Here is a 12,762-nt window from a genome sequence, read left to right on the forward strand (position 1 = left end):
GTGAGAGGCAGAGTCCACTTGCTCTGCCAAAGCTGAGGAAGGTGACGCCCCCCAGCTGCCAGCCTCAGGCCCCTCCACGCCGAGCCCTGCTCTCAGCAGCAGACTTCGCACATCTTGTTCCTTAGACTTCCCAAGCACAGTCATCGGGACCAGGCGTCTCCCTGTGAGAGACCGTCCCAGCTGGCGGGGCTTAGAGTGGGCACAGGGGAGCTCCTCCCCAGCGAATGGGGGTAGACAGAAGCCTGCGATGCTGAGGTCACATGCGTGACTCTGGAAGACAGCTGGTGGGAGAAGGCTGTTGCTCCACGGGTACCAGAGAACCTGAGATTCACATGTGCGCAGTCAGCCAGGCACCCTTACCTCCCCAAGCATGGACACCTCTTCCCGCTTCTGCAACCCACCCCCACCCCACTCCTCCTGAGCCGGCCCCCTATTGAGTCAGTCACCTCTTTCTTCTCCAAGGACTCTGCCTAGAGATGGAGGGTGAGATGCCAGCCCTCGGCATTTCTCATTCCTCCAGTGGAGGGTGGGAACTAGGCCCAGGGTGAGGGGGTGGTTAGGCGCAGGAGGCAGCAGGGCCTCGGGGGAGCTTCTCCTGTGGGCCGGTTTCACGGTTCGCTCTCACTCCCAGCAACACCAATAAAAGTGATGATAATAATTAAGTATAATCACAATATGTTTTTATTGATTTATTCCCAAGTAGCCTACTTTCCCTGGCCCCCATCATTACCTATTTCATCCTTTCAAGGGGGTGGTGGGCGGTAAATGTGGCTCTAATAAAAAGTAATAGCTGCCCGTTTCCCACCCCCGCAGCTCTGCGGTCCCTCAGCTCAGCCCTGAGGCCGAGGGGACGCTGCAGTGTGGGAGGGTGCTGTGCAGAGGGGGAAGGAGGCACTAAGCAGGAGAGGTATAGCCAGTGTAACCCCATGTGGAAAGTCGTAGAAGCAGCGGAGTTTGCCTTCTCTTTGGAGCCTTTCGCCTTCTTCCAGGTATACACCTCCCTCCCAGAGCAGCGTCTTCATTCCCAGTCCCCTCCAAAGCCATCGCTATGAGCCTGATCAAGCCAAGCATGTATCCACCTGCCGTCAGAGGATGGCTGTTGCTGTCGTTTTAAAAAAGGATCTTTGTAAAGATCAAGACCCTACCTACAAAAATGCACTACAAAATGGCAATCGGTGATATTATTAAGCTCCCAGGGCTATTTGTATTCTTGGCTCAGAGGAAGAGGTGGAATTTCGAACTTCTGGTGAAGGCATGGGGGCTGGGGACTCTGCCCAGAATCCCTCGCCGCCAGCCTGCCCAGCGCTGGGCTCTGGCAAAGCACCCAGACAGAAGTCAGCTCCCCAGCCCGCTCTTCCCGGGGAGGCGGGTGGGGGTGACGAGTCCCTGGGGTCCCCTCTGCCATTTCCTCCCCACGTTCCCTCTAGTCAGCTCGGCGTCTTTGAGGCCATCCTGAGCTCTTGTCCCAGCGAAGTAAGACCCGGATTTGCCGGCGCTCGACAAGCCTCCGGCACCCATCTCGAGCCCGTTCGCACTTTACAGAGGGGAAGACGAGGCCAAGGGGGAGCCAGTGATGAGCCCCGAAACTCTGGAGTCCAAACCTCCTTCGCTTCCTCCCCCGAACCCGCATCCCCCCCCCCTCACCTGCCCCTCCCCCCCACCTGCCCCTCCCCCCCACCTGCCCCACCATTTTGTCGTCGCTTCCCATCCCCCAATCTTCCCCATTAGGGCAGCCGCTCAACCAAGGGGCCCCACCCGCAAGTCAGAGGGTCACCGCCCTTTAAAGTGCAGGCCGCGCCCCCTGACCTCGCCCCGCCCCTTCGGGCCGCTCCGCGCTTGCGCCGTGCGCGGAGGCCTGGGGTTGGGCAGATCCCGGTTCCGTGCAACTTTCAAGTGAGTTGCAAACTCCGCCCCGAGCGGTTGCGGGCGCCTGCGGCCCAGGGACCCGGAGGCTCGCACGAGCGAGGCCACCCACACCCGCCGAGGGCCGCGACCCGCCGGGGGCCGCGCTCCTGGCTCTCCGCGGCTGGAAGTGCGGGTCGTCGCCGTAACTGCCGGGCCGCGGGCGTTGCGCAGGAGCGCGCCCTCCGGCTCCGAGTGGCTCCTCGGGGCCCGGCCTCCCCGCCCCGCCGGCGGGTCCGCCTCCGCCAGGGGCAGTCCGAGAGCCCGCCTGGCTCCCGCACCTCCGCAGATCTCCCCACTCCAGACCCGCGTGAGCGTCTCGCTGGGCGCCTTCCTGGGGGGCTCCCTTGGCACCTGAGGCTGCAGGATGGTGTCCTGGATGATCTGCCGCCTGGTGGTGTGAGTATGGCCGCTCTCCCCGGGGGGCCAGCCCGCCCCTGGGGGGCACCTGGGAAGGTTGGGTGGGAAAGGGGTCTTTCTGAGCGCCGTCACACCAACCCCCCTCCCCCGACACTCACCGCAATGGTTAACGGATCTGCGGGCCTGCGCGCGGCCTCGGGCACCGCGGGCTTGTCGCCCTGGCCCCCAAAGCCTTCTTGGGTGATGGCGACCCCTCCTGCACTCACACACTGCAGACTGGTGCCCCGGGTGGGAGACCACAGGCTGGCCCTAAGCCCCTTGGCAACACCAGGTGTTGTGGCATGCTGTGGGAGGAGAATCCAGGTGCCGGCTTCCCATCTGAGCAGTCACATGACTCACCCCCCCCCCCCCCCCCCGCGCGCCTCACTTCCCTACTCTGGCCTACTCGTCACCTTTCAGTACTTCAGTACCTGGCTTGAATATCCACCTGCAGCCTGGCAGTGTCAGGTCGGGTGGCCCTGGGCCTGATTGCATGTCCAAGGGAGGGGAGGTGCTCTCAGAAGCCTGCCTCCCACCCACCTTGTTCGGTGGCTGTCTGTGCCGGTGCACCCATTGGGCCACTGTGCAGGCCTGGACAGGTGTTTGGGGTGTTTGTAAACAGCAGGGTGGGGAGGTGGCCTCCAGGGCACTGACTCAGATGCAGGTTGTGCAAGCCAAGCGGGAAGAACAGGGTAGGCACTGTCACCTTGAACCCATGGGGGAGGTGGCCACCTATGTGTGTGTGGGGGGGGGCAGGGCATGGCACCCCTCACATCCCCCCTCTGCTTTTTCGGCTGCTCTTCCAGGCTGGTGTTTGGGATGCTGTACCCAGCTTATGCTTCCTATAAGGCTGTGAAGACCAAGAACATTCGTGAATATGTGAGTGGCGGTTGGCTCAGGTGGGGTGAGATGACAGCCTTGGCGGGGGCGGGGGTGGGAGGTGGGTATGGTAGGACTTGAGGAGGGTGGGGAGAGTCTGAACTGGCCTCCCCCTCCTCCAAGGGCATACATGGCTGACAGATCCTGAGCAGAGTGAGTGTGGATGGAGGGCGGGGGCGGGGGGGTGGGTGCTATTGAGGTGCCTGTGTAGAAACTTGTGGGTGAAGCCCGCTGGGGCTGGTACAGGAATGAGTGGCAGTTTCTCAGGGGCATCTCTCTAGGGCCATCCAGGTGCCAGGGGAATGCAGCAGGACAGGCTCTCTGGCATCCGAGGGCTGGATCAGCCCAGGACAGTGAGTTGGCTCTGCAGGCTCAGGCACTAGCCTCTGACCCCCACCCCCCTTCTGCCCGCCCCCACCCCCCCCCCCCAGGTCCGGTGGATGATGTACTGGATCGTCTTTGCACTCTTCATGGCGGTGGAGGCCTTCTCAGACATCTTCATTTCCTGGTATGGGTGCAGGGGCTCGTGGGCGGTGGGAGGGGATGTCCCACCCTCGAACTGGCCCTGTGGCTGACCTTGACCCCCTGTGCTCTGACAGGTTCCCTTTCTACTACGAGATCAAGATGGCCTTCGTGCTCTGGCTGCTCTCGCCCCACACCAAAGGAGCCAGCCTGCTCTATCGGAAGTTTGTCCACCCATCCTTGTCCCGCCATGAGAAGGTACCCCAGGGGGAGCAGGGATGAAGCATAGGGGTGGGTGTGAGGGAAAGGGCCCTGGACTCAGCATTCAGGACCCTGGGGGACACCCAGGTTCTAATCCCGGTCTGTGGGACCTTGACGGAGCCTAGCCTGCTTCCTCTGCTGGGGTAATCCAGTGGGGGAACACCTGGGTGGCCTTTGAGAGAGTGAGAAGTCAGCTGGGAGTTGGTTTGGGAACGCGCGGGGGAGGCGGGAGCATGGCTGCTCATTGTGGTGTGGGGCTGGGTGCTCTGGGTGAGGTTGCCGGCCCCCTGTGGGTGGGGGTGGGCTGGGAGGCGTGGTGCTCAGACTTCTGCGGGTCTGCAGAGGGAGAGTGATGGGACTGTCCTCTGAGCTCTCTGTGCCCTGGTCCGTAGGAGATCGACACCTACATTGTGCAGGCCAAGGAGCGCAGCTACGAAACGATGCTCAGCTTCGGGAAGCGGGGCCTCAACATTGCCGCAACAGCCGCGGTGCAGGCTGCCGCCAAGGTGCCCTGGGGCCCAGCCCTCCATCAGACCCCCACTCCCACCCCCGGTGCCTTTGGGGCAAGTTCAGCTCTCTGTCCGCGAGCCCAGAGGTAGCAGCTGTCCATACCAGGGAACAGGGGTGAGAGGTGACAGGTGTTGGCAGAGCATGGAGCTGGAAGTTCACACTTCCTGGCTCTGACACTGACCGTGAGCAGCTGCTCCTGCTCTCTGCGCATTAGTTTCCTGGTGGTGACACAGAGACCTGGGACTAGAAGGTTGTCGAGGCGCTTTCAGTACTGAGGCCTTTGCCCCAGTGATTACCTTCTAACCAGCCTTGGTTTCCCTGGGAGGCTGCCCTGGCTAAGGCCCCTTCCTGCTAGGAGCCCTGGCCCTCCCTCAGGTGACCTGCCCCTCCCCCTTCCTCGCAGAGTCAGGATGCACTGGCCGGAAGGCTGCGTAGCTTCTCCATGCAGGACCTGCGCTCCATCCCCGACACCCATGGCCCCAACTACCAGGACCCCCTCTACTTGGAGGACCAGATGCCCCGCCACAGACCCCCCATCGGTGAGTGGGCAGAGGGACTCAGAGATGTCCCAAGAAGGCTGGCTTCCCCCAGGGCTCAGCCCAGGCCTTCAGACTGTAAACGCCCAATGTCGCCCCCTCGGCCTCCCTCTTCTCCACACAGGGTACCGAGCAGGGGGCCTGCAGGACACTGACACTGAGGATGAGTGCTGGTCAGATACAGAAGCAGTGCCCCAGCCGCCACCCCGGCCCCGAGACAAGCCTCTGAGCCGCAGCCAGAGCCTGCGTACGATCAAGAAGAAACCGCTGGTGCGAGAGGTCAGTGGCAAAACGACAGGAGGGAGGTGGGCTGCCCTGGCGCTTCAGCCTGGCCCTCACGGTGTGCCTGCTCTCTCTCCCACAGGGCACCTCGCGCTCCCTGAAGGTGCGGACGAGGAAAAAGACTGTGCCCTCAGACATGGGCAGCTAGGGTCTGCAGAGCCAGCCCAGTCTTACCTCGTGCTCTACAGGGCGCCGGGGCCTGTTTGAAGGGGCCCCCTGGCTGCACGTAGGGCCTGCCTGCACCAGCTGCCCAGGCTCTGCCCTCCCGACTCCTGCTGTTGGCGGCAGTTGCCGCTGGGGCCATGCACAGGGATGACCTGAAATGTACCAAAGCCAGCTGGGCCCGGGGTTCTATTTATAGTCTTTCTCATTCCTCTGCCTTCGCAGGGAGGGGACCGGAGCCCTCCCCAGACCCTGCAAATGAAACCAAAGCCCACCCATTGTGTTCATTCCTTCCTGTCCTTCAAAGTACTTGACAGCCTTCTCCAAGGCCTCGTGTGTGTGTCCTGGTTGTGTGTTTTGTGTTGGTGAATGAGGTCAGGTTTGTGCAAGATTTGATAAATAAATATGTAACAGTGTCCTGTTTCTCCTGGTTTGTATCCCGTCTTCATAGCATACATTATTAAACAGCTTAGGATGAGGGCTAAAGAATAGTCAGACGGCCAGAGGGGTCCAGTCTTCTTTCTGTGGGAGACAACCATTGATAAAGAACTGTGATGTGGCAGGTGCTGGCACAGAAGGCTCTTGGAGACCCTTGAGCACACATATGGGAGAGTGGGGGACTAGCTCTGAGAGGTCAGAGCCTAAGGAGACTGCCTTCAGGAGGAGGTGGGTTTGGCCTTGACTCGAAGGTGCACTGGATGGCAGGTGGAGAAACCAGTGGGAGCGTGGGTCTGGAGGGGGCTTGGGCAGCACGATGTTCCCGTAGGGATTAGCTGGAGCTGTGCACGGAATACACCTGGGGAGTCTGACTTCCTTCATGGGCCTGGGGAGGCTGACTTCCTTCAGGGGCACCTAGGTGGCATTGAGTTTCTGTCAACAGTCAACATTGGGAGCGTTGCACCTCTACAGAGTGGACACTAGAGGGCAGCAGCTGCCAGGGTCTGGGCTGCCCCCAGTTTCCAGGTCAAGGAGGGTGGGGCTCAGAGAGAGGCTGGCCAGAATGTGCCCTGCAAGGGCCTGGCCTCTGGTTGGCTGGAGGGGCCATGCGGAACTCTGGCCTGGCCTTTGATGGCCCTCCCTACTGCTCCCTGCTGCTCAGGTCATTGGTCCTCAGCCTGCGCCATCCACATGGAGTCTCCAGTGTTGTCCCTGGCTCAGGCTCTGTGCCTGGGCTGGCTCCACTCCACCCCCTCCCCTAACCCTGGGGCAGCCAGTCAGGCTTTGCCCTCTCCTGCCCCGAAGCTGGTCTCACTGCAGTGTCCCAAGGCTGCTCCCCTCTCCCAGCCCACACCTGCTTTTCCTTATCTCTTTTGATTAAGCAAAGAGGTTGGTGAGAGTGTTGGGTGGGAAGAGGGGTGCCGGGGGTGGTAACCGAGAGTGATCTGAGGAGTGTGGATTAACTCTTGGTGTGGGATTATCCGGGTTTTATTTGGGGGAGGCGCTTAATCTGCGGGAGTGGGATGGGGGTGGAGGTTAGCTCCTCACATCTCGGTGTTCGGTGACATCCTATCTTGGCATTCCCTTGCATCATGGTGTTGACTTATCTCTTCATTTATTCATTCAAAACATCTTTATTAAGTATCTACCAGGTACCAGGCATGTTGCCAGATACTGGGGATGCAAAGTCTAATAATGGCTAGCACCGGGAATGTGACCACCCCAGCAGGTGCTGCTCTAAGCCCCTGGCATATTAATTTAATCTTCACAGCAATCTCATGAGGTACATACTATTATTATAATCTCCATTTTACCAAAGGGAAACCAGGCGTGAGAGGGCAGGTAATTTGTCTGAGGTCACACAGTAAGTGGCAGAATTGGGCTTTGAAGCAGGCAGCCTGGCTCCAAAGTCAGACTAAAGTAAGTGAGATGTTTCTTGCTTAGGAGGCAAGAAGGAGACTAGGATGTATCAAACATTCGTGTGCACCTGACCTTGTGCTGGGCACTTGACAGAGAGGATTTCCTTGAATCTTCCCAACAAGTCTGAGGTAGTAGGTTGTACTCATTTTACAGATGGAGAAAACGGAGACTCAGAGAGGTGAAGCGACTTGTCCGCGATTGTGCTACCCGTGGGTGGGGGTCGCATCTCCGGATGCAAACCTGCCCGGAAGTGGCTTTGGTAGAGTGGAATGGCAGGACCCACACCCACCTCTGAACTGAGAGAACAGAACAGAGGATCATGTGATGACTAGGGCAAAATGAAGCAAAAACTCCAAGGGAAGCTGAGCTGGGGAGGCCTGGGGTTGTGGGGGGTGAGGGAGCTATCACGGGAGCAGGGCTTCACCTGCCTTCATTCCTAGGATGGGGCCTTAGAGTGAGCAGCAGTCACTTGAGCCCCTGCGGTGACGGTGATGCTGTCTCAGGTCCATGATCCCCACCTTACCTTGCAGCCTCTTTGCCGGCCCCCGTAGCCCCACAACTCCAGCCTTTAGCCACGCCACTCCTATTTCTGTCTCCTGAGCAGCTTCCACTCATTCCAGCATCAGTCTCCAGACCTTTGCTCCTGCCGAGTGAGTCTCTGGCCCTGCGAACAGTCTCTCTTTCCCAGCCTGCCGTGACCTTCCTTCAAGGCCTGCCGTTTCTGAGAAGCCTCCCCTGACGGGGAGCCCCTTCTCGAGCTCCTAAGCCTCCTGATCTCTGGCCTGCTCGCCCTGTCCTGGGCACAGAATGCTGTGGGCTGTGCTGGTGTCCCCATCGCTCTCCCTTCCCAGCTGGCCTCCCTTACACTCAAATTGCTTCATGTTCTCCGCCTCTGTCCACCTGGACTGTCCGGTGGCTCCATGCTGGTCTCCTGACATGCTCTTCCTCCCGCCCCCCACTCACCATTCTATCGCTATTTGCCCTTTGAAGCGCACTCAGACCCCCCCACTCCCCTCAGGAAACCCTCTAGGCACCCCCTTGGAGTGGAGTGCTCATCCAGACCACACCATCTCTGTTCTTGTGCTGACTTCTATTTTTGCCTTGAGCACATTGTATTTTCTCCCCGACTGCACTGTAACTTCATAAAGAACAGACTGGCATCTTATCCACGTTTGTATCCCAGCCAGGAACAAATGGTGGTTTAGCCGAAGTGAAATATCGCCATGCACGGGAAGGCCCACTTATTCTCCGGCGTCTGAGCTTGGGTGTCTCCTCCTCTGAGAAGCTCCCCTGACGTCCCCAGGGTGGGACTCCGAGTGCCTTGGAGTCATTCCCACACCTGACTCAGGTGGTCACCGCTGGTTCTCGGGACAGGGCCTGCCGGCAAAGGGGCAAATGCACTGACCGGGCATCCGCGCCTGGAGGGCGGGATGGCCTTGCTCTGGTCTTTGTGCCCCGCATCTCTTTGGTGCCCATCACGGAACCTTGAAAATGGCAGGTCTCTATGACACACGTTTGGCAAATGGCTGAGGCAGTTGTATGGGTTCCAAGACATCTTGGGGCCAGAGGGGAGGGTTGAAGAGGATTCCAGGTTCCGGGGCATTTCTGGCCAAGCCTGCAAGGGCTCCTGAGACTGGGGCATTGGGCGTGGGCTGGACTCCCTTCAGAGCCTGCCTGTTCCCTCTGAGGATCGCGAGGCATCTGCCAGCACTGCCTCCCTCTGCACGGGTGCCCTTACCCGCTCTGGCCTGGCCCCTAGGGGAAGGCTAGGCTGTGCTCTGCCCTGCCCATGACACCTAGCCTTCCATTATCCACCAGTGTGCCCACTGCCTCCCAGCAGGATTAGGGCTGGCCTGAAGCACAGATGTGCCGACTCCCTGCTGGGCACATCTGTGCCCACCTTCCCTGCACCTTGCATTTGGCTCCTAAGTCTCCCTGCCTCTCAGCCGCTCTCTGCCTGCAGCCCCTCCATGTCCTGGTCCCCCTTCCCAGACTCTGGCCTCTGTGTGCCCTGGCCCCACTGCTGTATTTTTAGCTGCCACTCTCCGTGGCGGCAGCGTAGTTAGCCCCTCGTTTCAACACAACCCTGGCCCGGGAGTGGAGCTGGGTAGCCCTGGCTGGCACTGCCCCACCCTGGAGGAGGTTGAAGAGATGAGCACTCAGGCCTTGGCCCCTAGTTCCCCATCCAGCATCAGGGCCTGGCATGCCCAGTAGTTGGATGGGGGGGGGGGGGGGGCAGAAGCCGGGCTGGAGGAGGGTGCCCTCTGCCCAGAGTTGAAGTCGCTAGGTCAGAGGTCCTGAGCAGGGCAGAACGAGGTAGCTTTCTCTGCCAGGTGGTTAGATCGCCCTGAGGGGAGGTTGGGGGGAGGGGAAGGGACAGTGGGGAGGCCAGGACCGAGAAGAGGAATTAGGTCAGGGAAGTGGGTGGGTGGGTGGGGGAGAGAGGGGACGCGGGGGCATCTGCTGCAGAGCTTCCTTCAGGCTCCCGAAGCATCTCCACACTTCCCTTCCTCTCCCCTCCTCCCAGGTCCTGGGAGAATTTGCCCTGTATTCCCCCTCCCCCATGCCCCCGCCCCAGGCGTTGCCACGAGGGTGGGGGGTGGGGTGGGGGGAGGCCTGCCTCAGCTGTCTGAAGGATGGAGGGGCTGGGGAAATAGGGCTAGGTGCCCAGACGGCCGCGTGTGTGGGAGGGGATGTCCTCAGATGCCCTCCACCCGGCAGTCCCCGCTCTGACGTGGGTGCCCCCCCTCTCCCCGCCCGGATTAGTGGCAGCTTGGCCTGACTCTCCGGGGCTCCTTCCCCCGCCCCCGCCGGCTGCCCTCCCCTGGGCTGGGGGCTGCTCCACCCGAGGAGCACTGTGCTTGGCCAGGTAAGGGGCTCTGGGGACAGCGTGAGGGCACTGGCTCGTGAGTGCTGCTGCGCTTGTCAGCATGAATGTGTGTCTCCCCGCGTACGCGTGTGGCAGTGTGTGAGGGCTTGCCGTGGGGCAGGGTGGGCCCGTGCGTGTCTGGGGGTTGTGGTCAGCGTGCCTTTGTCCACCAATCCAGCATTGTGTCCACGTGTTGTGCGGCTTCCCTCCTGTGTTTGTGTCTTTTGTGTGTCTCCTCAGCTCTGCTCAGCCCTCAGGCTACCAGGGCTCTGTGGGCCTGTGGCATGGGCCGCGGAGCAGGATGGGGAGCTGGGCGAAGGGGGAAAGGGGCTCCTTCCCCTACCTCACCCCCCCACCCCCCACCCCCTGGGCATTTCAGAAGCCTGTCCTGAGAGTCCTGGTCTGATCCAGAGACTGTGACCTGACAAAGCAGACATGGCAACTGGGGTGGGTGGGGTGGAGGGAGGTATCTGTTCCTGCTCCCCTGGGTCAGTCCCCATCCCCTTTGGGGATGACAGTGACAGGCTCCCCCCCCCCCCCCAACAGCCCAGGCTCCCACCGCCCTGCCCAGCCTCTTCTAGGCCCCAAGCCGCAGGAATCTCCACTCCTCCCCCCGCCCCCCCCCCCAGACTCTCCCACAAGCTTCAGTTGCCGGAGGACACAGATGGGGGACCACAGGCACACCCCAGCTCCCATCTGCACCCTGGAGCCAGCTTGGGAGTGGGAGGCTGGGGCTCGGGATTGCAGTCCCTAGTAGACCCTCCACAATCATTGCCCCTGGCACACTCAGGTCTGGCCACCCCTCAGGGGAACTGGGGGAGGAAGGGAGTGTTAATAACTCAGTCAAGTAAACAACCCCTACCAGCTTGCCCAGCCACAGAACTGGCCTGGGGGGAGGGGGGAGCCCGGCGGGGCTGAGGGAATCCAAGCCAACCTGATCCGAGTCCTGCTGGGGCCAGCCCCTTCAGGCCCCCTCTCCTCGGACGCCCCTCTTCCCTCAGCTGTGAAAGGACCCCCCTGCCTGCCCTCCAGTCTCCTGGAAGGAAAGCTCCCCGCTCCAGGGGTGGTGTGACCTGGGACCCAGCTGGGCATCCGAGAAACCATCCCTTTGACGGGCTGGGGTGGGTGGGGTGCTGCTGCCTCTGTCCTGGGCTGGGTGAAGGCAGGCCGAGGACGGCTTCCACAGGGAGGCAGGGGAATCTCGGGGTGGGAGGTGGGTGCCTGAGGGGAAGGGAAGCGCCCGTTGGGCGTGTGGGTTTCTGTGTGTGTCTGAATCTGTCTGTGTGTGTTTGAATCTGTCTGTTTGTGTCTGTGCTCTGGAACCACCCCCGCAGAGGAGCCGGGATGCTTCCTCGGGTGGAGGGTGCCCTGCTTTCCCATTTCCTCTCCTCCTCTCTGTTCCTTCCCAGGAGCCACTCCCATGGGCGCCTCTCCAGGGCCGGGCCTGGAAGCGCTAGGAACAGGGACGGGGCAGACCCCCAGAACGTGAGGCTGGAGCGGGTGGTGGAGCTGACCCACCTCCGCCCAGACACTTGGTGAGACTGAGGCCCTCAGAGCAGGGGCGGGTGGAGAGCCCCGGCCCTCCCAGAACGGCTGGCACCGGAAACTGTGCCATTGGGCCCTGGGAGGGGGCTTGGGTCAGAAGGTGAAGACAGCTTGGCCAGGTGAGGAGGAGGCAGCGCAGACACCGCCAGCGGGGTGTGCCCATGGACCAGAGCTGGAGAGGACCGGGCGCAGTGGTCCAGCAGGCACCGGGCCGGCTGGCGTGGGTCAGAGTGCCCATCACTGACCCGTGAGAACCCGACTGCCCCTGCCAGCTCTGGCACTGCCCCCTCGCAGCCGCTTGCCCTAGCACCCCAGGGGGCACCCCGCCCCGCAGTGGCCTGGTCCGGCCCCTCCCGCCCTTTGCTCCAGTTCCCGGGCTTGGCACCTATGGTGGGGGTGCTGCCCGCCTGCCAGGCTCCGGGGCCGGGCCCACGGGAGGGTGGGGCGGCTGGGAAGCTGGCACGCTGCCCCCGGGGAGCCTCTCTCGGCAGGCGCCCGGGTGCCGCGGGGGGAGGGGGGAACAAAGGGCTCATTCTCCCCGTGCGCAGCCGGTGGCATCGCCGGGGCGTTGGCGGAAGCCCCCGGGGCCTGGGAGGGGGCAGGCCCAGGCGGGGCCGCCGAATCACGGGCTCCTGTTCCCCGCAGGGTGCTGGAGGAGGAAACCGGCGGAGCAGCTTCCCCACTCTCAGTTGCGCGTCTGGCGATGGCGATCAGAGGTCCTGCTGCGCTCTCCGCTGCGCTCTCCCTCCATTAGCCGCGCCGCACCGCTTTGCGCCCTCGCTGGTGCTCTCTTCTGGGTTCCGGGATCGGCGCCCCCTTCCAGGCACGACCCCCTCCCCCGGCCCCTCGGCCTTTCCCCCACTCGGCCGTCTCCGACCCGGGGCGCGCGTTCCCCCCGGCCCGGCTCCCTCTCTCCCTCCGGGGACACCGCTCCCTAGCCCCAGCTCGGCCCTCCCCGCGGCGCAGCACGGAGTCTCCGCGTCCCATGGCGCAACCCACTGCCTCGGCCCAAAAGCTGGTGCGGCCGATCCGCGCCGTGTGCCGCATCCTGCAGATCCCGGAGTCCGACCCCTCCAACCTGCGGCCCTAGAGCGCCCC

At 62.2% G+C, this 12,762-nt stretch overlaps 2 protein-coding genes across 5 annotated transcripts; both read left to right on the top strand.

Annotated features, from left to right (window-relative positions):
• Positions 1 to 1,849: 1,849 nt before the first annotated feature.
• Positions 1,850 to 5,813, top strand: REEP4 (receptor accessory protein 4). Its single transcript, XM_079773357.1, has 8 exons — positions 1,850 to 2,301; positions 3,108 to 3,180; positions 3,612 to 3,688; positions 3,780 to 3,900; positions 4,296 to 4,409; positions 4,817 to 4,952; positions 5,074 to 5,228; positions 5,314 to 5,813. Exons 1-8 carry the CDS (start codon positions 2,270 to 2,272, stop codon positions 5,377 to 5,379), a joined length of 774 nt encoding a protein of 257 aa, XP_079629483.1. The 5' UTR covers positions 1,850 to 2,269; the 3' UTR covers positions 5,380 to 5,813.
• A 4,194-nt stretch (positions 5,814 to 10,007) lies between these two features.
• Positions 10,008 to 12,757, top strand: HRURF (HR upstream open reading frame). Of its 4 annotated transcripts, none has more exons than XR_013813543.1 (3): positions 10,008 to 10,119; positions 11,529 to 11,911; positions 12,310 to 12,647. XR_013813543.1 is itself a non-coding variant. In XM_079771615.1 (2 exons), the coding sequence occupies exon 2, from the start codon at positions 12,650 to 12,652 to the stop codon at positions 12,752 to 12,754; it is 105 nt and encodes a 34-aa protein (XP_079627741.1). In that variant the 5' UTR covers positions 10,008 to 10,119; positions 11,529 to 12,649; the 3' UTR covers positions 12,755 to 12,757. The 4 variants fall into 4 exon arrangements, 2 of the variants coding, with proteins under 2 accessions (XP_079627741.1, XP_079627742.1); XR_013813544.1 differs by having other exon boundaries at positions 11,529 to 11,654; XM_079771615.1 differs by having other exon boundaries at positions 11,529 to 12,757.
• The last annotated feature ends 5 nt before the right edge of the window (positions 12,758 to 12,762 follow it).

Source organism: Cnephaeus nilssonii (genome assembly GCF_951640355.1).
Source record: "Cnephaeus nilssonii genome assembly, chromosome: 5".
NCBI classification, from domain to species: Eukaryota; Metazoa; Chordata; class Mammalia; order Chiroptera; family Vespertilionidae; genus Cnephaeus; species Cnephaeus nilssonii.

Bases quoted from the DNA above. Each gene is read 5' to 3' on its own strand.
- REEP4 (XM_079773357.1), top strand. From the start codon at position 2,270: ATGGTGTCCTGGATGATCTGCCGCCTGGTGGT. The intron at 2,302-3,107 runs GTGAGTATGGCC...CTGCTCTTCCAG, and splicing joins ATGATCTGCCGCCTGGTGGT to GCTGGTGTTTGGGATGCTGT. The intron at 4,410-4,816 runs GTGCCCTGGGGC...CCTTCCTCGCAG, and splicing joins CGGTGCAGGCTGCCGCCAAG to AGTCAGGATGCACTGGCCGG.
- HRURF (XM_079771615.1), top strand. From the start codon at position 12,650: ATGGCGCAACCCACTGCCTCGGCCCAAAAGCTGGTGCGGCCGATCCGC.